Source organism: Antedon bifida, chromosome 4 (genome assembly GCF_963402885.1).
Source record: "Antedon bifida chromosome 4, ecAntBifi1.1, whole genome shotgun sequence".
Classification (NCBI taxonomy): Eukaryota; Metazoa; Echinodermata; class Crinoidea; order Comatulida; family Antedonidae; genus Antedon; species Antedon bifida.
Window position 1 is genome coordinate 31,177,083 of NC_136229.1, and position 23,407 is coordinate 31,200,489.

The 23,407-nt window shown below is 31.5% G+C and overlaps 1 protein-coding gene across 6 annotated transcripts in view; it reads left to right on the forward strand.

The window, feature by feature from the left end:
• LOC144841544 (tyrosine-protein phosphatase non-receptor type 4-like) overlaps positions 1-23,407 on the forward strand; it is a 64,412-nt gene that overhangs the window by 29,447 nt on the left and 11,558 nt on the right. For 2 of the 6 annotated variants that reach the window (XM_078697933.1, XM_078697934.1), the window contains exons 10-19: positions 6,381-6,547; positions 8,248-8,313; positions 11,191-11,262; positions 13,650-13,769; positions 16,144-16,206; positions 20,030-20,159; positions 20,998-21,135; positions 21,256-21,412; positions 22,641-22,798; positions 23,153-23,243. In XM_078697933.1, coding sequence (XP_078554059.1) covers positions 6,381-6,547; positions 8,248-8,313; positions 11,191-11,262; positions 13,650-13,769; positions 16,144-16,206; positions 20,030-20,159; positions 20,998-21,135; positions 21,256-21,412; positions 22,641-22,798; positions 23,153-23,243 — 1,162 coding nt within the window. The remainder of the gene's footprint in view (positions 1-6,380; positions 6,548-8,247; positions 8,314-11,190; positions 11,263-13,649; positions 13,770-16,143; positions 16,207-20,029; positions 20,160-20,997; positions 21,136-21,255; positions 21,413-22,640; positions 22,799-23,152; positions 23,244-23,407) is intronic. The other 4 variants (XM_078697936.1, XM_078697937.1, XM_078697935.1 and 1 more) reach the window with 3 other exon arrangements.

The following is a 23,407-nucleotide window of genomic DNA, read 5'->3' on the forward strand; positions in this document are numbered from 1 at the left end:
AAAGACATCAATTCTATCTACCTGCTATTTTCAGTTCTAAAATAAAGATCATTTCCTGTGTTTTTAATCATTAAAGTTTACGAGAAGTTTACCATGCCTAGAGCCTATAACTTGCTACTATACTAAACAAACACTGTTAATAACAATTTCTCAGAAAGCAATTCTCCAACCTCTGTTATCTTTCTGTATAATAAAATCATTTGATATGTCTCTTTGGCATTTATATTCTCAAGTACATTATGTAATCTCATGTTATGACACATCATGTCAGAATCTTACAGACACTTGCCACAATAATGTAAACTCTTACTTTCTACAAATTAACTTATTAGCAATTTAGATAAATGTAATAAAGTGTTTCCTATGTCAATCCTATATCTGTTTATACTGTACTTTCATACTGTTGAAAATTTCTCAAAAATATATTTACACACTCACTGTTCTTTACATATTCACTGTTACAATGAATGATCCCACGATGAGTTTATTTTGTAAACTAATTAAATTTGCAATTTGTAAATAGCTGGTTGATTTTAATAGTAAACATTATGCATGCTGTTTATTTATAGTCAAACAACATTTCTCAGTAAGGATTTGTGTGTGTGTGCTTTAGTACTTTAAAGTTCATCTTTTAATGAATTCCGACTACAACATCTTGTCTTGTCCATTTGTCAATTATCACTCAGTTGGTTTCTAGAGTATTTTTAATGATGATATACTTTGAATCCTAATTTATTAAAGCGATTGTTATAAATCATACTTTTATGAATTATTCAATGTTTATTTAAATTAATTTTTATGTTGAGTGTATTAATGTGTGTAGTGTTTTAATAACCGCAGCATTCTCACAATTATGAATATGTAAAGGACATTTTGAGAATCAGTAACCGTGTACATAAACGTTTGTATAGAACCTGTAATTAACATTTTCAATTTTCAAATATTTAACTGCTGTTTGCCAGTAGAAGAATTCAATAAAAAGTACAATCTTTAGTATTTTTTAGGTTTTGCGGCCATTTATTTAAACATTTTACTGAAGAATTTGCAATTCTAAATTTTGATGCTAATGTTCAAAATTATTATGGACATGCGTATTTCAGATGGAGTGAGGGAAGAATCTTGCTTTCACCTATTCTCACTATTTGTCATTGGCGACCAAATAATACTATTTATAGAAATCTTATAATAATTTACTGACAATGAAGTAAACTTTTGCATACTTTTTATATCATAATACAATACAATCAAATTTGTTGGATGATTATTTTTCTGTCATCAATTTAAAATGAATAAATTTCATAGTGACAGAGGGATCACGTTCTTACTTTGGTCATGCATCAATGAATTCAACATAAACAATATCAATATATGATTGCATTATTGAATTATCACATGTCGTCGGACAGCTATATCTTATCAATTGAATATGTTGATTTGTCGGTCATCCACTGTAAGGAACTGCTTCACGTGGCACCTTTCGGTAAATACAATCTATGCTCTGTTGCACATTGTCTTGAAGTGTGAATTGTGTGTGCGCTCAAGCTTGAAGGACGCAACAGAAGATACCGACTCTACAGTTAGAATTTGTGTATTGAAAGATAAAATACTGTATAATTTAGTAATTTAACTTTTCCCTTTTATCTACAATTAGTGAGAATTTTAGAATACAATAATTATAATAAAAACTATTTAATTAAAGCTTACAGCACTGTATTCAATTCAAATTATTTTATTGTATTGTCTTATATTATAAAACTATAAAATAACAATTTAATATGAAGGATCTGGAAAAAAGTAAAATACAATGTAGATTAACGATGACCCTATATGTATCCATATTTGATTTAATCAAAGAATCATAGACTAGTTGTTTATATTCTATGATTAATAATTAAATTATGATACCCTTTATTAATATTAACCATCACATCTTTAAATTATTTAAAGTTAATTGTATGTCAAAGGTACCATATGTGCCAATCAGACCAATGAAAGTAGGATAGTAGAGCGAACTTTTTTGCGTGTCTTTTAAGTTTGACATTTAATTATATTCTGCATTATTGCTGGTTGGATTAGATTTTCTCTGCTATTGAAATTAATGTATATAATACAATTATTCAACTGTTATTGTTTTGTTATGAATATCATACAATGGATTGAAGTAAAGCTTGTTTAAAGTGCCTGGTTGGTATGGATATTAAAGTAGGATACTGACAGCAGAGGATTGTATTGTGTTCCTACCAAGGAGACAAGGTCTATTGTCATAGGTATGCGGTGAAGTCGTAAGGAGTTTAATCAACGTTAAGTTCTGGTATTTAAAATTGCGTTGCTTCATTAGGCGATTACAAAGAGGGCGACTGCTGTTGTTGGACGTGTAGCCCAGTCAATGTTGACTCTGTGTGTGTGTGTATTTTAACTTACCTGAGGCTGGAGGTGTAGCCCAGTCAAGTTTGACTCCGTGTGTGTATGACTTACAGTACCTGTTGTTGGAGGTGTAGACCAGTCAATGTTAACTCTCTCTTTCTCTCTCTGTATAACTTACCTGAGGCTGGTGTGCACTTTCCTCGTCCTCTTATTATTATGCAACATATTTGGAATATATGGTATGTAATTTTTTTTTTCGACATTCAGAAGATAGCTTGATATATTTTCTCAATTATTTAATATTTAAAGATCTCAATTTGTTTCTGCTTTTGCTTTAGAAAACTGCTGTTTGGAATTTATAGTTACATAAGTCATATTTCTTATTGTTTTTTAGTGTGTTTATTTCTTTGATATAGTGTTAATAATATTATAAGTTTATTATAACAAAATACAGCAATCAAGAGTGAATATGGTGGGCACACATGTAGTATCTTTGAATGTTTAAAACTAAAATCGAAGTCAGTTAGTCAGGTCTGGACATTCTAAATCTGCCATTAGATACGAGAAACACCACATCACCACATCTACATGAATAACATGAGACATTTAGAGCAAGAATGCTTACTAATTGGTAAAACTTGGTACTATTCGATATTTACCCTCGTTCAAGAAATTACCTCGTTCATGGTTAGTTGAGACAGAAAAGGTTAACCATGTATCAGAAATTAAAATTGTATATCAATTTCTCTATTCAATTTAACAATACATTACATACAATAGCTGATAATATTGATCAGTATACTGTATTATAAACTTTACTTCTAATGAGGGTAATGACTTCAATTATTGATTGTGGGTATTTATAACCTCAAACAAATAGATGATTATTGATAGGAATTTGAAGTTGATTTTACAGCCTGGGATTGTTAGAATATAATTTGATATTGATATTTGTTTTAATAGCTTAATAAAAGTAACTATTATGGAAGCATATTTAATTAGTATGGTACACATTAAAGTACATAATTAAAAGTATTCTGGTTTAATTTCTTTCAAATGCTCTGATAAATTTTAGAAAAGATATTAGTGGCTAGAAAACATACCCCACCCCAGGGCAGTTTTCAAGTGTGTTATAAACCTTCCCAGCACTATTGCGGTCATTTTGATACCTTGTGTGATATGGATGAGGACATTTGCAAAAACAAACAAACGCACAATCTGAATTTATAATTCTTTTTTCATTATCTTTTTATTGGTCATTCCATTTGTCTTTCCCAAACTGCATAACAACATTAGTAATTAGGGCAGTTGAGGTTATGTTATGGTTCGAATTATAAGGTATATTTATGAGGTCTAATATGTTATTGTTTTCTTTCTTCTATGATTGCTGTTAAACAGACAAACTCTACCAGCAATAAAACACATCATATCATATTCCACATTAATTATGACATCATTGGAATTCTTAAAGCTGAAGTTGATTTTATCATCAACAATTAATATTGAAATACTGCATCCTGGTGTGATAGCATGTATTTCATTCTTTGGAGTATAATAACTGGTACTTGAGTATGTACTGTACATTAATAGTAATACTATTTGTGGGCTTTTTAATTCGTAATTCTTAAATATCATAGCGCCATTTTGTGAGCCTCATAAGACACTTAGTTTTAGAAAGAATAACCATCCTGTGTTGAAATAGTGGTTCTCGTCTTTGATGATATATCGTCATCACAATAAGCAATATTGTGCCTGGTTGCGTTCTTGGATGGGAGACCGTCTGGGAATATGAATATGTTGGATGCTTTTTAGTCTGATGTTGTAATGATAAGGGAATTGGACTAGCATGTGATAGGCATAGGTTCGAACCTGTCTGTGCCTTGATTGCATTCTTAAGCAAGATGCTTACTCTCATTCCCTTGTCCTTCAGATAGACTTCGGCGTTGGTCCCATGTACATAATGTGCATGTTAAAGAACTTGGTATACTATTCGCAAAGAGTAGGGATCGTCTCCTTGCGTGCTGATCTGGTAGGCGCTGCACTGATGGCTGGTGGGTCTGTAGAAGGTCTAATTTGAATTTCCTCAGTTTCCAACTTTAGCATAATATACCTTTTACCTTTAAATGACCTAACAATGTTAGATGCGTCATGAAATAAAAGATAATTATTATATTATGTTATTACAGTTACCTCTAAACCAGAATAACCATTTGTACAACAGTTTTGAATACTATTTGACAAATTACAGTAATTTATGATGTTGTGAATTGTGTATGCAAGAGATTCAATTAACCAATAATTAGTACTGTACATGGTTTTTTTTTCTTTTTTTCTTTTTTTTTAACACCATATTTAATGAGGGTGATCCATCCAGCAATTGCTGATCATTAGGGACCCTCAGAGGTTCACAAGACAAACATATACACAAGATGCTCTACATATACAAAGTCTTATTACAAGTCTTTGGGAGTGGAGTTGTAATTTTGTCCTTAGAAAAAATCCTGACATGTGACGGGAACCCAGGACCCTTCGAGTGGTAGCCAAGCATCATAACCACCAAGCCACAACTTCACTTGTGGTATTTTAAAAGGCCATTGAAATTTAATTAGAAATTAATGTACAGTATGTATATCCTTTTACTTTTATTACTCGTCAAATTCCATGAAATGTGTGGTCTGGTTTTCCAATAAGTATTTTAAAGCGTAGAAATTAATTTCTAACTTGTCTTCAGACCTTTATTAAAAAAATTATTATCTTAGAATGTACAGATGAACAACTTTCATTTTTATGCACCATAATTTATTTTTTTAATAATAAATAATTATTAATAAAAAAAAATTATTTCATATTTGAATTTATTATTTCTCCCCTTCTCCCACCCTCATTGCATTTCATTTATTTCTTTTGGCAAAATATCCAGGACTTTTAACAAGTTTTTGAGGCTCTGGCTCGCAAGGCAGAAGTCGTCCTCTCCCATCTTACAATTCTGCTACATTTCGCTTCATTTCAAAATGTACTTTAAAAATGTAATTTATACACACTATGTTTTTGTTTTAATGTTTAAATTCACTATTAAAAAATATCAAAATGAGACACATTCAGGTGTGAGAGTTAAGACTGTTTAGTTGACCAGAGATCAATCGTATTCAAAATGATAATCATTATTTTGCATTGGTTCTAAAAGTTACACATTGATAAAAAGGTAAAATGGGTTCCAACACATAATGAGTGTTTGTTTCTGCCAAGTGATTGGTGGTATAAATTTCTTCACAAACTAATTTATTTAATCAGCACATTGCTCGCAGCAGAAACCGGAAATTTTAAAATATAAGACCTGCTGGAAATCCTGGTTACAAATTGTGGTTTCTTCCCCTTACCACGTAAAAGGAAGTTGTGGTCATAGTCTATATACTACGTCAAAACATAACCTTTCACCCCAAATCAGCTGTAAGTGTAACCAGGAAACTATTAAACATTCATTTAAACATCCGTCTTGGCTTCACTTAACATTCTGCCAACATCTCATTCTTCCTTTAAAGATTAACAGATGTCATAAATTTCTTAGTAATCCATAAGTAGAAGCCATCCTGCATGATGAAAAATAATCTGGAAAAGTTTACGCCAGGTTGTTATACTCACAGTATATCCGTTGTACATACTGGTACATACATTATTACAACTTATTCCAATAATTGTAACATTTTACATCATGAGATAATTTCACACACATCACAAACGGAACTTTGTGCCCTAAGTTCAGTGTGTACTATGATTAGTCAGTTGAATGCCTGATTTCACATTTGCAGTAAAGTAAAAAAACTACTCCATATACAAATTTATTTGTATACTACCTAACCAAACAAATTTTTACTTTTTGAAACACCTTATGTGTGCAAAGAAAGAGTAAGTATAGTGATTATTAACATTTACAGTACCATATTAGATAAGAATTTAATCCTGTTTTCCCATATTAAATAATAATAATTATAGTAATAATGATTTGTTTTTCTTGATAGGGAGAAACTCGTGACTCATTAATAGGCTTTAACCTTGGATCTTACCGAAGTTGCAAGAATCTCTGGAAATCGTGTGTGGAACACCACACGTTTTTCCGACTGGCGGAACCGCAACCGTCGCAGAAAAAGCGTGTCATGTTCCAATTAGGATCTAAATACAGGTACAGGTACGTTACTAAGTGCATCTCATTAACACTAACATTTTCATTAACAAGTTGAATCTTGTTAACATTATTACATTTAGAAAGGTGTTGATATAAAGTTTGCGGTACACCATGTATAGTTCTGAAAAGAACTGTTGAGTCCTCGACGTTTCGATCAATATACTTTGATCGTCCTGAAGAGGTGTCAGTCTCGCTCCTGAGGACAATCAAAGTATGTTGAGCGAAACGCCAAGAAACTCAACAGTTCTTTTCAGAACTATATACTTGGTCTACCGCAAACTTTATATCAACATATTGATTTCGCCATGCAAACCTTCAAACAATATAGTTAGAAAGATAGTAGTCAAGTCAATTTGTTAGTTGAGAAAAATCTACAAGTTGCGAACAATTTTGTTTCATGACCTTTTATTTCATGACCTCATCAGCTGTCTGAAAATAAAAACGGCAATATTCTTTAAAATTGGTTTTTTTTTTTAAATTCTACTCATTTATTTGATCGGATCTTTGCTTAGTTAGAGTGAATAAACTAGAGCATAATTATTCTAAGAATTCATCAAATTCATTTTTATTGCAACCACAAATGACACCGTAAACAAGAACCAGAACTATCTTAATACACCATAAGCTCCTAAAGTCTTTGTGGCCAATCAACAAATGTGTTAATTTCAGGAAAAACTACAAAAAAGAGAGAGAGATTACCGTAGTTAACAGGAAGGGGGAATTAAATTTATTTATTTATTCAACTTTATTGTACTAGGGTAGCTCTGACAGCTGTACTACACTAGTACAGCTTAATACTCATTGGTAACCAATAATGGTATACATTTTTAATGGTTATTGCAGAGAAAGAAATTTTAGTATGAACAAATCATTGAGAGAACCCCTGCAATTATGATGTGCTATTTTGCAATTATTGGCATTAATGCGAAAAAAAATTAAAAATTAAGAAATTAATTGTTTTTATTGGAAAACCTGCTGTTTTACAATAACAGCACATTCCATATACTATGGATAGAAACTACAGGTGGATTGATAGCCTTTTGATTCCTTATAATACTATTTATTAATTATACATTGTAAATCATGACCTAACTGATACATTTCAAACATTTTCGGTATATTAAAAGGCATAAATACAAATCAATGCTTTTTCTAAAATATGATTTCTTAATAGGATTATCCTCTGAATATTAGTTGGCTGTAATCTTAAAAGCACATTTCCTCTAGATCGTTTCACAGGAAAGTGTCCCCCTAACAGGGTACCCCCTGTATATGGTTGAAGTCTACTGTATGTATATGAGTTGTGTTTTTGCACTTTTTTGTACAATTTGAGCACAAATTCATGTCATGTTTCATTTTTGTGTTCTTACACAGTGCTGTCAACTCTACCATCTGAAATTTGTTCTGATAACCAGATCATCTGAACAAACAGCCCAATCATCTGGTTTTCAGTCCAAATTTGAATATCATTTCTCTATAAAAAGATATCAGTACCAAATTTAATTATACTGTATAAACATATTTAAACACACAATGCATTACCATTTTTCCTAATCTAACAGACAAGTCAAATTTTCAACACAAAACATTAATTTGTTTTTATTTTTATATTAACATTACAAATAATAAGTAAATCTAAAAACCATTAGTTTTTGAAAATAATGACTAAAAATAAAGACAACAACAATACCCCCATTTTTCAGAGAGGTATCAGGAGAGCCTATGTTTGAACAGGGGGTGTTACCTCTAGGACCCAAGTATCGTTATAGGTAGGTAAATATGGGGTCGCTGTGCTGTGACCCTATTTTGGCACCCCTAATTTCACCCATCACTGTTTTTTTTTGTAACAAGTATGGTAGCAATCGCTGATATATGTTGTTTATTTGTGTGCGTTTTTTTTTTAAAAGCCTGTATTTTATGTGATTTTTTTTTAAGCGGCTGGTGTTTTTATACTAAAGTTTTGTAAAGCTTTCATGGTATTTTATATGGTATTCTAAAGTGTTTTAGTTACTTTTTATAAATAAGTATAACTACAAATTGTTGATTAAACAGGTGTCACAATTATAAGCTCACCGTGTGTACAGTATAGTTTCTACTAAGGCCACACTCAATGTTATGCATTCATTACCATACAAAGTAGTTCACACTCACTCGCAACTCATAATTATCCAAATTGTGCATGTGGAACACTACATTTTAAGTATGGGCCCGTTTATACAACACGCTAAACCAACACGGTTCTGCATTGATTCCGTGTAATCACTGAACCACCTGGAAAGGCTACTTGAGGACCAGCAGCTTTGTGAGCTGAAGTGGCCTTTTTAAGTAGCCTCATGGGGCAAGTTTCCTAGCAGCAGATATTTGGCTGTGACTGAACCCCCCCCCCCCCCCCCAAAGCTTGCCCTCATAGTGCTAAATATGAGGGAGTGTGTCAGTTTTTGTGTCGATTTAGCTTTAGTGTCCCACCACTACTGTATATTAAATTTTTAACACAAAATCCCCATTTATTTACCCATTTCACCTCACAGTACACATCGGGGTACACTCACAAAACACCGGTATTAAATCCAACAAATAGGTGAATATATATGTAACTAATGGCCTGTTTCTCTGAAAATTAAATCAAGTAACTTTGCCCACAAAATGCCTGCTATTAATATTGTACAGTTGGATATTTTATTGACTCTCAGTCTCATTTAACTTATTTTCAGCTCTTTATTTTTTTTTTAAATGAATATATAAGTTTGTCAATTTTACCAATTTTTATACCATTAATACTTTTTTTGGTTAATTGGTTAAAAAAAATTGTCTAAATGTTATTTCCAAGTATAGATGGTATTATCATTTACATCATAGCGATTATTTTGAAATGTAAGTTTTCGGAATTGAATAGAAATGGAAAGTTTATTATTATTATTTTTTGACTGAATATGTAATTTTATCATACCATTAATACTTTTTTTGGTCAATTGCTTAAAACATGTTATTTCCAAGTATAGATGGTATTATCATTTTCATCAGCAATTATTTTGAAATGTAAGTTTTCGGAATTGAATAGAAATGGAAAGTTGATTATAAATCCTTTATTGGTGCTATTGAAAATAAGATTAAACTTTCTCTGAAAAATAATTTTCACTTTGATTGGTTTTACAATACTATTAATAAATGTAAATTATGTATTGTTCTTTGCATTTTTAATGAAATAAGAATTGGTATTATACAAAATATGAATGTTTATGAGTGCAATAGTACAAATAGTGTCTTGAAGTGAAAGATGAAATAAAACAAATTTTCATCTTTCACTGAATAACATTAAATTTTATAATATGTTTAATAATAAAAAACATTCATTATTATTACAATAGGCCTAAACTATTTGAAAAATAGCACTCCAATTTTGGACGCGGAGTAGAGTATAGACTGCGAGCTGTACAGGTTGATCAATCATGATCAGTCAACAGCACTCGCTCAAATAAAAATTGTAATACTTGCATATAATGAAATTGCACTCTCGATGATGTAATTAAGAGTTCAATAGTATATTTGAACCATTGGTCCCACGTATATTCATTGCTCATGTGCACGAAAAAGAACTTGGTACACTATTTGAAAAAGTAGTGGATTGTCTCCTGGTGTGGGTGGATCATATCGTAGCCCTGTACGCTGGACCCTCTGGGAGAACAGTCTTCAACTGAAGAGGTCGCCCAGTATGAATGATAATAATGTTGTTAGGCAAGGACACTATACAACAGTATTACAACAAATATGTCACAGATTGCAAAATGATGCTCTTTTAGGACTGTGTTCACACCGATGGAATTATGGCGTATATAGCGTATGACGCAGATACTCCAACTCCATTGGTGTTGACACAAATTAATTTACTTTCAAACTTGTTTTCTTATTACAATTTTTTGTTAAGGTCAAGGTTCGTTTTTTCACCACTGTTGATTGCATGGATCTGTGTCAAAGTACATGCATGTTTTGAATTTTCTGCTAGATATATTTGCATCATTCTTGCTTGTGTTAATATATCAATGTGTATTTATCAAAGTATCTTGTTATGACTAACATATAATTGGTTCTACCAGGCGATGTGAAATGGCCAATGCCTGTTTGTTGATAATCGGACTATGGGTACAAGTTTCCTTAAGTTGTACTTTAATCATAAATCAGTTTAAAGCATGACACGATTTTTTTACCTTTATTCAGCCATCATTTAAATGTGTGGTATTTTTATATGTTGTACTCATTTAAGTTAAACAGTTAAATGATATACTTTCTGAACCTGCAGCCTTATCACTGGTCTTGTTATTTTTAGCATAGTAATTAATGACACAGATGTGTTTCTTAATAAACATAGTTACTTTTCAAATTAGCATTCTAATTGGACGTTAAAAGGAATGCCATAATTAGTTCCGAATGGAATGCATTAATTTGACTTTTTGTTTTGCTTACTGAGAAAATGAATTATTCTATTAATTTTGTTTGTAAACATTACAGTATCCGGAATGATGCAAGTATTCTTAGAGTTACGAATTTAATTAATATATTGTATCAAACAGGTTCTCCTATGATTTAGGGAGTTCAACTTACTTTTACATAATTCATAAATTCATAATTTCATTGTGCTTTTATTCTTGTAGTGGGAGAACAGAGTTGCAAACAATGGAAGATGCCAAGAAACGGTTAGCAAATAAAGATCGGGAATTTCACAGGTTTTGATTTTTTTCCTTTTTTTTTTATTAAACAAGTAGTCTTACTACTGGATCATTATCTTTTTGTTTGATACATAAATATGTTAGGTTCATTCCTTTGTACTCGACTTTCTTTCTTAAATATTGAATAATAGATAGACTTCCCAAGTCTTTCCCGATATTTCAAGTAACCTCCCGCTAAAGATACAATTTCTCACAATAAAAAAACATCCTGTTTTGTGTTATGCTTAAATACTATGCCTTTTAATGCATCAGGGACGCATTTTCCACCCTTTTTAAACAAAACTCACAATGTACATTGGCGTATGCACTACTTGGAAAGCTCCTATCATACCCTTTGCTTACTATAGATGCTGATCACCCTAGATGTTTTGATAATGACCTCTAGGATCTACGTGTTGATGTATTTTTTTAATGCAACAAACCTCTATGGTTTGGCCGCACTTCTTTTAGTGTAGTCCCTGGTCCCAATATTTTATTTCAAGTTGAGATCTCTGTGTATAGGTTATCAATATAAATGGTAGGAATAGTGCAGTACTAGTCATACAATGCATCTGGAGTGATGTGGTTTTCCACAAACCAATGAATAATTCACACTGCCTGAGGAGGAATTGCTTTTTCTAATAATAACAAGCTTTATTTTCGATAATCATGAATATTCATATGTTTTGTGGTTTGTTCTTCAACCAATTAAATTTGGTTACTTCAAACAACCATTATTGGATTGAATTCCATTATTTAATCTTTTTAATATTACTGTGGTAGTATTTGGTTTGTTTGAGCCAATCAGATACTTTGCTTATGATAGCATGACCATATTTATGTATTGTAGTCTGTTCCTCAGCCAATCAAATTCCTTGCTTGTGTTACAACATACATATTCATGTGGTTTGTTCCACAACCAATCAAATTCTATGATAGTGACACATTCACATGTCTGTGGTGTGTCCATGTGGCATGTGTTGTATTTGTTAACTGGTTGTTGGAGGTGTGGTGTTCTGAGTATGTTGGGTTTTCCATTTTCTATGGACTTATTGATGAACCTTCATGGAGGAATGTCTACATTAGATTTAGAGCCTAAATCGAGAAATGATCGAAGATATTTACCCTACTCCGTTGCCGGGAATAGGTTTGTTTTATTTTCATTTATTTGTTCATTTAGTTTTAAATGAACTTTTTTATTATCTTGTGTCTGGAAAACAAATTTCATGTTTTATAAATATTTTAACACATGATGAAATAAAATGAATTTATATAGTTTACTATTATGTATCATTAATTTAAATTTGTTTAACTATTTCATAGAAAAAAACTTATTTTGTGTTTTCAAAACATAAATTTGAGAATCAATATACAAACTTTTTTTATATTTTTTGATGTCACTAATTTATTTTATTTTACTTATTTTATTCAAAATTGATTTTTATTCTGTTACTTTTAATATCATTTTTAGTTCTATGTCACCGGCATATTTGTAGGGCTTTAAATCTAATTAAATTTTTAAAACTCCTAAAATCATACTTTTTTCATCTCATTGCTTAAAATTAACATTTAGTTTTAGTTATCTGTAATGCGGCTTGAAATTTATTGATACGGCGCAATACTGTAAATGTACGCAATATTGATATTAGGAAACCACTGGAAATAGGTTTGGTGAATCACAAATAAAAAGGTGACTTGTGGTTTTTCCTTGTGTGTGCTCAGTTGGGTATCACCATACATTTCATAAGAAATCATTAGATTTGAGTTATAAATGCTAATACACCACAGATCCTATCACAAACTCTGTTGGAATAATTTAGTTACTATTATTATGTAATGACATGTGATTCAGAATTTTGTATTGATATGATGTTTAGTTTGTGTGTATGGAGATTCTCATTATTTATATATCATTGTGTATATTTTCTCTTATCCCTGCCTTATCAGATTATATATTTGATACCAATTGTATGATTAAGGTGTCATTTCAGATAGCAATAGTTTAGCTAGTGGGTGATACATTTATCATCTGGGTCAAAAACTCAAGAAGTATAATATAGTAGGTTATTTGCGTCAGACTTTGTATATATAGGCTGGAGTGCTTTTTCACAGATTTTAACATACAAATAGTAAGGTTGATAGAAGATGATAGTTCAATTCAGTTGTATTCCTCTAAATCATTATTTCAAGGTTATTTCTGATTACTAATTAATATTAATTACCAATTATGAAATACAGTACTAGTGGTTAATTATTATTAATTTGTAAGAATACTCTCTTTGTTGTGAGTTTCTAATTGCGGCTGCCAATGGATACTAACTAAATTAAGGATATTTTTTCGGGATGAATCACTGTTTGTGTTATTTGTTTTTTTCTTAATGAGCATTATTTTTCTTTTTATGTAGGTCACCGAGTAAGAAGGTAGTAAGGAGGACAATAGGAGGAACGACAACGGAAGTGATCCGAGCGGAAAGCCGAACTTTGCCTGCCTACATACCTTCTAATAGACCGGAAGTTGAAAATCAGTAAGTGATGTTTAAAATCGTTTTTTTTTATGTAGCTGATTGTTGTTTTATTTCCATGATGAACTGAAATATGTAGCTATCAAGGCTTAAACTACGTCTGCTCTAAATGTATGAGCATGCTCAGAGTGTTAACTTGATAGCTGCAAGGTCAAATGTAACATGAAATCAAAAAGTTCTATTTTAAGGTTGGTACATAATAGAAAACAACTTTTTCACATCAGCATAAATTGTTACAACTTGTAACCAGGTTTGATCTCCCGACTTATTACATGTTTTCATACACGCATACACGAACTCTGAGAAATCTCGGAGGGAATGCGTAGTTGCTCACTATTTGATTATTATGATTGGTCAGTTTAATACCAGGGCAATACATGCATGCAGTAAGAACTCGGAACAAAAACAGGCCTCTCATCAGTGTGTTTTTCTCCCGAGATTTCACAGAGGTCCCCTTTTCCACAAATTGTATTCACATTTTGCAAACCTGGTTACAAGTTGTTACATTTTGCAGATGTGAAAATATCTGCAAAATGTAACAACTTGTAATATTAAGTTATAAAATGTATTTATGCACATATCATGTTATTACTACATAGTACCCATTGTGTTTTTTATAGTTGGTATTTCCCATTATACCTTCATTCTATACAGTATTTATGCATGGTTAATTGATGTCCGATTGCTTAGTTGGGTTGTGCAAGTCCATGTCATGAGACATCCTATCTCATTTCATGGATGATACAAGTAATATACTATAATACACATTGCCAGGTTTCCTGTTGTACATACAAATAGGATGTTTCCCTTTCCCGCAGATCCTGTTTCATTTTCATTGTTTACTTTCTGTTTCGTAGTTATTTCCCTATGTAAATGTATTGTAGTATTTATTGTGTGCAGGAATATTGAAAGTGTATATAAATACTTTAACAATAATGTTTTTAGAACTTTAATCGTACCATAAACTTAATACAGTACTTGCGATTTCATGTTCTTTGTATATGTTTTATGTTTGTCCTTTTTTTTATAAATTGAACTGCAGTGTTTGACTGTAGGGCTAAGCGCAAATTAGTTTAGTGTACCATTTGTTGCATCGCTTTATTTTAGTCCTGCAATTATTCAATTGCAGTTTGTCAATCAATTATTTACAGTACTTGGAATATGAATATTAAAACATGTTTCTTTACTAAACATACCCATCAAATGCAGTTTCTAAGAATTACTAAAAATACCATCTTTTTGTTACAACACATGAATAAGCAAAATCGACATGAATACAAATTTATTTTTCTTTTTAAACATTTTTATTGCTATTCCAAGAATATGTACCTTCAATCAATAATAAAGTTGTATTGTATTGCTGGAAGACATAAAGGGATTGATATTAATTTACAATTCAAATTTATCAGTGGCCAATAGCTGGCAGGTGATTGGCCAATTGAAGCATCTATGCTGTAAATTTGCTTGCTTTTGATTGGATAATGTCTTCTCTTTTGTATCGTATTCCATGAGAAACATGATAGACGTCATTGAATACTGTAAAACAAATCGTTTTGGCGTCTGTCTGAAATTAGCCGTAATTAATGCCTAAATGTGCTTCTCCCACTCTTTTCTTTTATCTGCACCACCCACGCACCCCATATACCATACAAAATACATCAGGGCCCACCCACTCGTACACGTATGCTGCCCGTGGTTCGTCGTTTTGACGCATCCAGTTTGATAGTCACAAAAGATTTACAGTGAAAACAATTTTGCGAACGTGAAATTCCCAGAATTGTATTGAATTTGGAAGATTTATTGCTAATCCATACTAAATCCTAAAAACAACATTCTTGTTAACAATATTGCTCTAGGCAATAATTGTAAAGTACTATTATAATTCAGTAGTACTTATTGAACGATGACATTGTTGTATAGTGCCTTGAATATGTCAAAAGTTTATGGAAAGGTTTTACACAAATTCTCATTTTGGTGGCCAAGGTTCAATTTAGTAGTGAGGGGTTCAATTTAGTAGCCTAGAGGGTTCAATTTAGTAGGGTTAGGAGAAAGTCAATTTAGTAGCCTAGGGGCTCAATTTAGTAGCCAATGGTAAGATGGGTTGGGGTGGGGGTAGGTTCAATTAGTAGCCTAATGGGTTCAATTTAGTAGCCCAGAATCTCTGGGCAAGCCAATGCACAACAACAAGTTTAATTTTCAGAATACTAAATAAAAAGAATTTCTGTTGAATTGTTATTGTTTTAGTGATAACAAAATAAATGAATTTATTCTTCTAGTAACGTCTTTTTTTTCCTTCTTTTTTTAAAAATCTTTTATACTCTATTATCTTTTGTACTTTATTTTAAAACTTCTGTTTTTTTTAAATTTTGTTTTATAGGAGAAACAGTCGTTTCTTTAGTTTTGATGGTAAAATTCCTTCATCTCCACATGAAAAATCAAAGTAAGTTATTAAAGTACAAAATAGACACAGTATTAGGTGAATATTCACCCCTGGCTTTCATTGCATGATATTGCCTATTATTCATTCAGTAAATTTAACATAAAATAATTATAGTAAAGAAAAAGAACAGACTGTGTTTATAATAAACATCCTAAACTTTCATTCCTGGCTTGGCTGCAATTTATTTATTATAGATGTGAAGAATGAAGTATAATACTGTATGTGATATACAACACCGATTCTATTCACTTTATTGTGAAACGAATGAAAGGGAATGTATGTTTTTAACACTGCAGCCAACCCTAATCAGGGGACACAGTAGAACTCTTATTTATTAAGGGACACCTTCAGGTCCCAGCAAAGTGTCCCTTTATGGAAGTTCTGCTGTACTTAAACTTTTACATTGATCAAGAAAAAACTGACAATATTCGGTTTATAATACAGTATAAGTGATATTAATAATGCTCATGCATATCATATATTAATAACATTAACATTTGCATTATGAGATTTGACATATGAAATCCCAATAATTGAAATTGTGACCTCTACGCAATCAGAATAACAACTGACTGATAAAGTGTTATGATTGAATTAATTAGTAACGCAACCTAGTTTCTGACCTAATTAATTAATATCTAGAGCGTGTATTATCCAACCTATTTACAGCTCAATAACGTCATTCCTTATACAATACTTCAGAAATTAATGTTAGAAATGAATCAGGCAAAATAATTTCGTAGACAGTATCAATTATTTCTATCAAGAAATATGCATAATACAGTACCTCCAAGCATGGTGCTAGGCTGCTACAGGCTCTATGCGATAATGACCACCCAGTGTACCCAACTTAAAACATTGTATGCCAACACATACGTCGCCACTTGGCATCCCGGCGTTCCCGACATAAAACACTGTACCTAAAGATCTTTATTGTAAATAATTTTTTGATTTTTATATTCTTTTTTTAAAATCAATTTTTTAGAGTAATATTGGCTGTTCAATTCATCAGTAACTTTTATTTCACTACTTTATTGTTTTATATTAATTTTCAAACTCAACCACACTAATATAAGTTGACATAAATGTACTGATGAAAATAGAGCCATTTCTACCTACCAGAGAAATAACAGCAAAATCAAATTTGATCATTGGTATTGTAACATAAAATGACACTAACATCAATTTGTATAAATACATTTATTACTGAATAAATGATAAATTGGTTATTTTTATGGATTTATCATTACTACATTATCTGTAGCGTGAGAATATAATTCGCAATCTGAATTTTGTACTATTAATATTCTCTTCTGCGAATTTTAAGAACTTGTTTCTTGGAAATTGCAATTAATTTTCATTGCAAGAGCATAGTGTAAAGCCCATGTACATTAATTCAGGATTTGCGAACAAAAGTATGTTGCTTGCAGCCTTCAATATTCGTTTCATAGAATCCGTCTATATGGAGTTCTATAGAATTCTGCATTATCGGCACTATTTAAAGCTTTTTCTTCGGTTGGATAAAAGAACTAGACAAACCTGTAAAACGTTAATAATCCTGGCTCCAGACCTTGATTTGTCTGAAGTTGAAGTTAAAAATATTTTATTTATTTATTCATTTTATTTATAAATTTCAACAATATTTTACGAGGGTGGTCCATCCAGCCGAAGCTGATCATTAGGGAAACTATATGGTCTTAATTTAACCTTAAAATATTTGTTGAAATTTATAAATATGGAATTGATATACCAACTGATTGATACAACTTAGTTTGTGCTCCCAAAAAAGTGTTTAAATCACTGCGATGTACAGTACTCAAAGATGATCAAAGAGTAAAGACGTTTCAGTAGTTGAAACATGGTAAATAACAGTCAATTGCAGCTAAAAGTGGAACAGTGATATTAAACCAGTTTGGTCTAATCTAACATCCAACTGATGTTTTGACTTTGAGAATGCCATTTACCAGTATTTGAAATGTTCAGCTACCAGATAACCGGTTATTTTCTTACAGCAAACACATCTCTTTTAAAACTGTCCTAGAATTTATCAGTACTTAGACACTTTGTAAATTGCACCTTTTTCTATTGTTAAAACAGCTGCAGATATTGATTGATAAACTATATTGATTATTTAAGATTAGGTAATACTGCAAATTGGACTTTCCTAGAAATTGGACAATGTGGATCAGCTCAAATACCTAGGGGTTCATAGTATAGACACCAGGTGCTTGAAGTTGAAAGAAGATACTAGAATAAAAGAAAACAAAATGTCACATTTTCAAATTAGTGTTTTATATAGATTTTCCAAAATAATAAAAATTTATGTAAATTTAATTTTTTGCTAAATCAATCAATTATTGCTGGTTTTCAGCATAATTAATATTAAACATTCTGGGAAATTGTAACCTTTTCATTTATGCACAGTTCTGAGAAGCCATAATGTTTGATAATGATGGTACTTTACTGTTATAGTATATTTTATTATGTGTTATATTCTTGCAATTTGATTTGTTAATCATGCAACATGTGCGAAAAGCATTTTTGCCACACATGGTTGTTGTCTGATTCCTGAAAATCAACCGTTAGTGCGTCTATAACTGTTCTATTTCGTGTCCAAAATTGGAGCACTGCATTTTTGAATGGCCTAGCTTCTTGGCATAGCCTTTTTCAATGATGTTATAAAACAAATAATTCTTTCAATTCGTGAAATATTCTCACTATCCAACTCATAAACATTCATTATTTGTATGCTAATATGAACATTTTTCTTGGTGGGAACCTAGTATGTTTAATAAATGAATATTACAGGAGAAAAAATGCTTCAAGATTGTGCATACTGCAAGGACTTAAAATTAATATTGCTTCTTACTTTAATGGGCAATCAGGCTAATTAATCCTGCATAGTTTTTTTCTGGGAAAAAATCTTTCCATATAGCCTATATGTACTTTCTACAAACACTGTAAAAACTACTATTGCCTTTAACTTTTGTGAACAACCAGGCTGTTCAGTAAGAGATGTAATCTTGAGTAGTATTTTCTGGGAAAAATTTTTCCATATAGCCTAGGGAGATATGTTGTACTTTCTATGAACACTTTAAAAATGAATATTATATTATTTTGCTGGGCAACAAGGCTTTTCAATAAGTGATCCTGCGTAGTATTTTCTGGGAAATGTCTTTCCACATAGCCTAGGGGGCTGTTGTACTAAAAACACTGCAAAAATGAATATATTATTATTTTGGTGCGCATGCAGACTTTTTAATAGTAGTAGTAATAGTAGTTTTTTCTTTCTGGGAAACAAATTTTCAATAGCCTAGGGGGCTTTTACTTTCTACGAACATTATGAAAATAAATTTTCATTATTCTGGTGGGCAATCAAGATCAGAGAACTAGCCCAAGTAGTGTTCCTTTCTGGGAAACAATCTTTCAATGCTCTAAAGGCTTTCATACATTCTCTGAACATTTATCTGGCTTAATTTTTGTTATGTACCCAGGCAGTTTGATAAATTGAATATAGCCCAAGTAGTTTGTTCTGGGAAACAATTAATATATATTAATGTTGATAGGTTATTGTATATTCCCCAAAGATGCTGAGATTGGCTCTTATGTTGATGCAAAACCATGAAGCATCAGACGATGATACCACCAATACCAGTTGAGTGTTCACTCCATTTTAAGCTCTCCTTCTAATCTTCATTGATGGTAAAATATATCGTACAGTACGTCATCATGTCAACTGCGACTCCAACTTTACAAGTGGTCATCTTGGGGGAAAAACAATTGGTATTAAAAAATTTAATTAAATTTTTTCATTTTTTTTCAGAATAAATGGTTTCTCGAAAAAGCATCGATTAAGTGGTAGCTCTCCAGATATTTTATTTATAGATGATGGCAGTCCTCCTTCAAACGTCAATGGCAAGTCTTATGATTTGACCACAGGCAATTATGGTCTGGTGAGTTTTGAAGCATGTTATATCAATTACAAATATAATGAAAAGAACGGTCTGATAGTTAAAACCTCCGCCAGAAGTATAAAGGAAAAAAAAGAATTGCGATAAAGATCCGTCTTGTAGTTTTGGTCTAAAATTAGTAAATAAAAACTGGTCCAGAATTAAGATCCAGTGACCATATTAACCATTCACACTTAGGCTAAGAGAAAATTTTAAAAATGGGAAGGGGAATACTTAAATATTCATTGAGTTAAGTGAAATACTTAAATATGGCCTTTAAAACTGACTGGAGTCTTCCATGACCACATATCTATCATCTGTGGTTTGGTAAAGATCCGTATTTTAGTTCTGACGTTAACCTGCTAATAGACAAACACATACAAATATCTCGGACTAAAATGTATATCCTCCTACCGAGGTAATTACAAAACTTGAACGTGTTAAACTTCAAGGCCTCTGTCAATTATCAATAGTGCTCAGATAAAAAAAAAACTTTATATCAAAACAGTTACTTATTTCTTATTGAATGGAAAAAATGTAGAAATATTTTCTCTTTTTTGCAAAATCATTGACAAAACAAAGTTAAGATGACTTAAGTATGTTTGGTAAATCTGACCCCAGGTTCTTGGATTCATTTTATTCATTCTGGACTGATATTATATTTATTATAATAGTTTTTGACAGCAATTTACTTTTTCTCAAAAGGTCAAATAAATGTCACTCTGATTGTGATATAGTAGAAGTTAAAAGCACCAAAGTTCAAATCTGTTCAATTAAACATTTATTTACCATTCATCAAATATAGATAATGATATTTTCATTTGTTTTCCGTCTTCTTTAGACAAATGGTGTAACTTCTGCAAATTTAGTTACGATACGTATGGTTCCAGACAAGCAGGGAAGGTTTGGTTTTAACGTGAAAGGCGGATCTGATCAGAACACTCCAGTTATCGTGTCACGTGTAGCACCGAACACGCCGGTACGTTATGTTACAGTACTTCATATTGCAATCAAGTCTATAATAATTTACATTCAGCTTTGACTTTTTTTTGTTATTATTTCAATTAATAATTAATCATTTACATTTTTTTCCATTCAGGCTGACCTTTGTATTCCTCGTTTAAATGAAGGTGACCAAATATTATTTTTAAATGACTTAGATGTAAGTAAAGTCTCGCACGAGAAGGTAGTTGCAAAGATTCGAGCCATGGGGGTTGCTATGTCACAAGAATTGGTGCTAACCGTACGTCCAAATGGTAGGTTTTAACATTTATATTTTTCATCAGTTCATTATGATCATACATAGATTTGTCCACATTTGCATAAACAAATACCTGTTAGGCCAAAACTTTTTTAGTTTCACGCCCTTTTGACTGCATGGTTTTTTTTATATATTTTTATTTTTGAAAACAAAATGGTCATCATTTTTTTATTTTCCAAAAAAAATTATGACCATTTTGTTTTCATTTAATTTTTCATAGAAATTGAATGAATACTTTTGTTAAATGTTCTGAAAGGGGAGAAACGCAACTATACTGTTAAACTATCATTCTCACAATAGTTAATAATAAAGTCCCTCACCTATTTAACCTCATACAAAAATGTTCTGGATACACTCATGAGCTGTGAATCAGAATGACTCTAAGACATCCTGTTTTTGCCAGTGTGCCTGTTGGATGTGGTTGATTATATTGTACAGTCAGCACTCCCATCAGACACCCATAGGCCAGTTTAAAATGTCTGGTTTTTCAAATGTAATATTCGATATAGAAAGAATTTATGACCTTTTGAACCAAACTGGTATTGGGAAAGTTTCTCGTTTTCACCGAGTCTAGAATTGAGAGAGTAGCACAATAAGACAAAATATTGTATAAAAGAATACTTTAAATGAAGTAAATGACAGGTAGCAAATTACAACACACCTTTCTTTAAATATTGTTCTTGTGCAAACAGTATAAACCTTTATCTAAACAAGTTAAATATGTTTAAGTAACTATAGCTAGAAGGTGCTGAATTCCATTGTTGATCAACCTCAGACGCAAGTTAAATATAGAATGCAAATAATGTCTGAAAATGTGTTTACTAAACTTATTTCCACTAATTTGAACAATCGGGTCAATTTACAGGACTAGCAAGACATTTAACAAATTACTGAAACTAATTCTTGATGTTACATACAGTAGTTAGTATTACATACATTTGACAGGCTTAATTTTAAATTAACTTTCAATGCTTTAAGTTCAGTCTACACTATCAAACTAGTTTGACAAATAAAAGTGTGATTTGCCCACATATGGTGATGATATACCCAAATATGGTAGTGATATGACATCATCATGTCCATATATGGGCACATAACATTTTTTTGTCACATCAAGTTTGTTAATGTAGACATAGCTTTATGGTATACCTACTCCTGATTTTGCCTACTTATTACTCAAAATATTGATTGATAATTGATTTATTATTGTGTTTGATTCCCAGTTTACGTCGGTGCAGAAGAGGAAGAGGAGGAACCTTTATTTCAATATATTCCTGAGAGTCCGAGGGTGGCAAATCTTCCAGATTTAGATGCCTTAGCAGAATCCATAATGCTGTTGAGGGAGGGCTTAGAAAGTGGTACAGCATTGGTTCAATTTGAGGTGAGAGCTTTATTTTAAGCTACAGATTGACTGCATGACTACACTATCACAAGCACACAAAATGATGTCAATTACAATACAGTAGCCAAGTACATCTGTCTACACTGTCAAACTAGTTTGATAGTGTGAAAAAAGTGTGATGCGCCTAAATATGGACATGATGATGTCATATCACTACGATATTTGGGCATATGACCATATTTGGGGACATCACACTTTTTTTGTCAAACTAGTTTTATAATGTAGACAGAGCAATAATTTTTTAGACAGTTTAGTCTCTGTTATGAATGTAACCATTACGCATGCAGTATACTAAAATTGACAAGAAAAATCATTAATTCATTTTTTTTGTAGCAATTATACCGAAAAAAACCAGGAATGACAATGAATATTTGTCGACATCCTGACAATATCTGCAAAAATAGGTACAGAGACATCGCTCCATGTAAGTTGAAAAAAACTTTATTTAAGGCCACTAAAAAAACCAGTTTTTTTCATTGTTTCATTACATCATTTTAGCTCTATATTATGTCACATATTATGATTACATTTTGAATGATCCATGTGCACTGTAGATCAGATCATTTTTTTCCGATGCTTTTAGATATT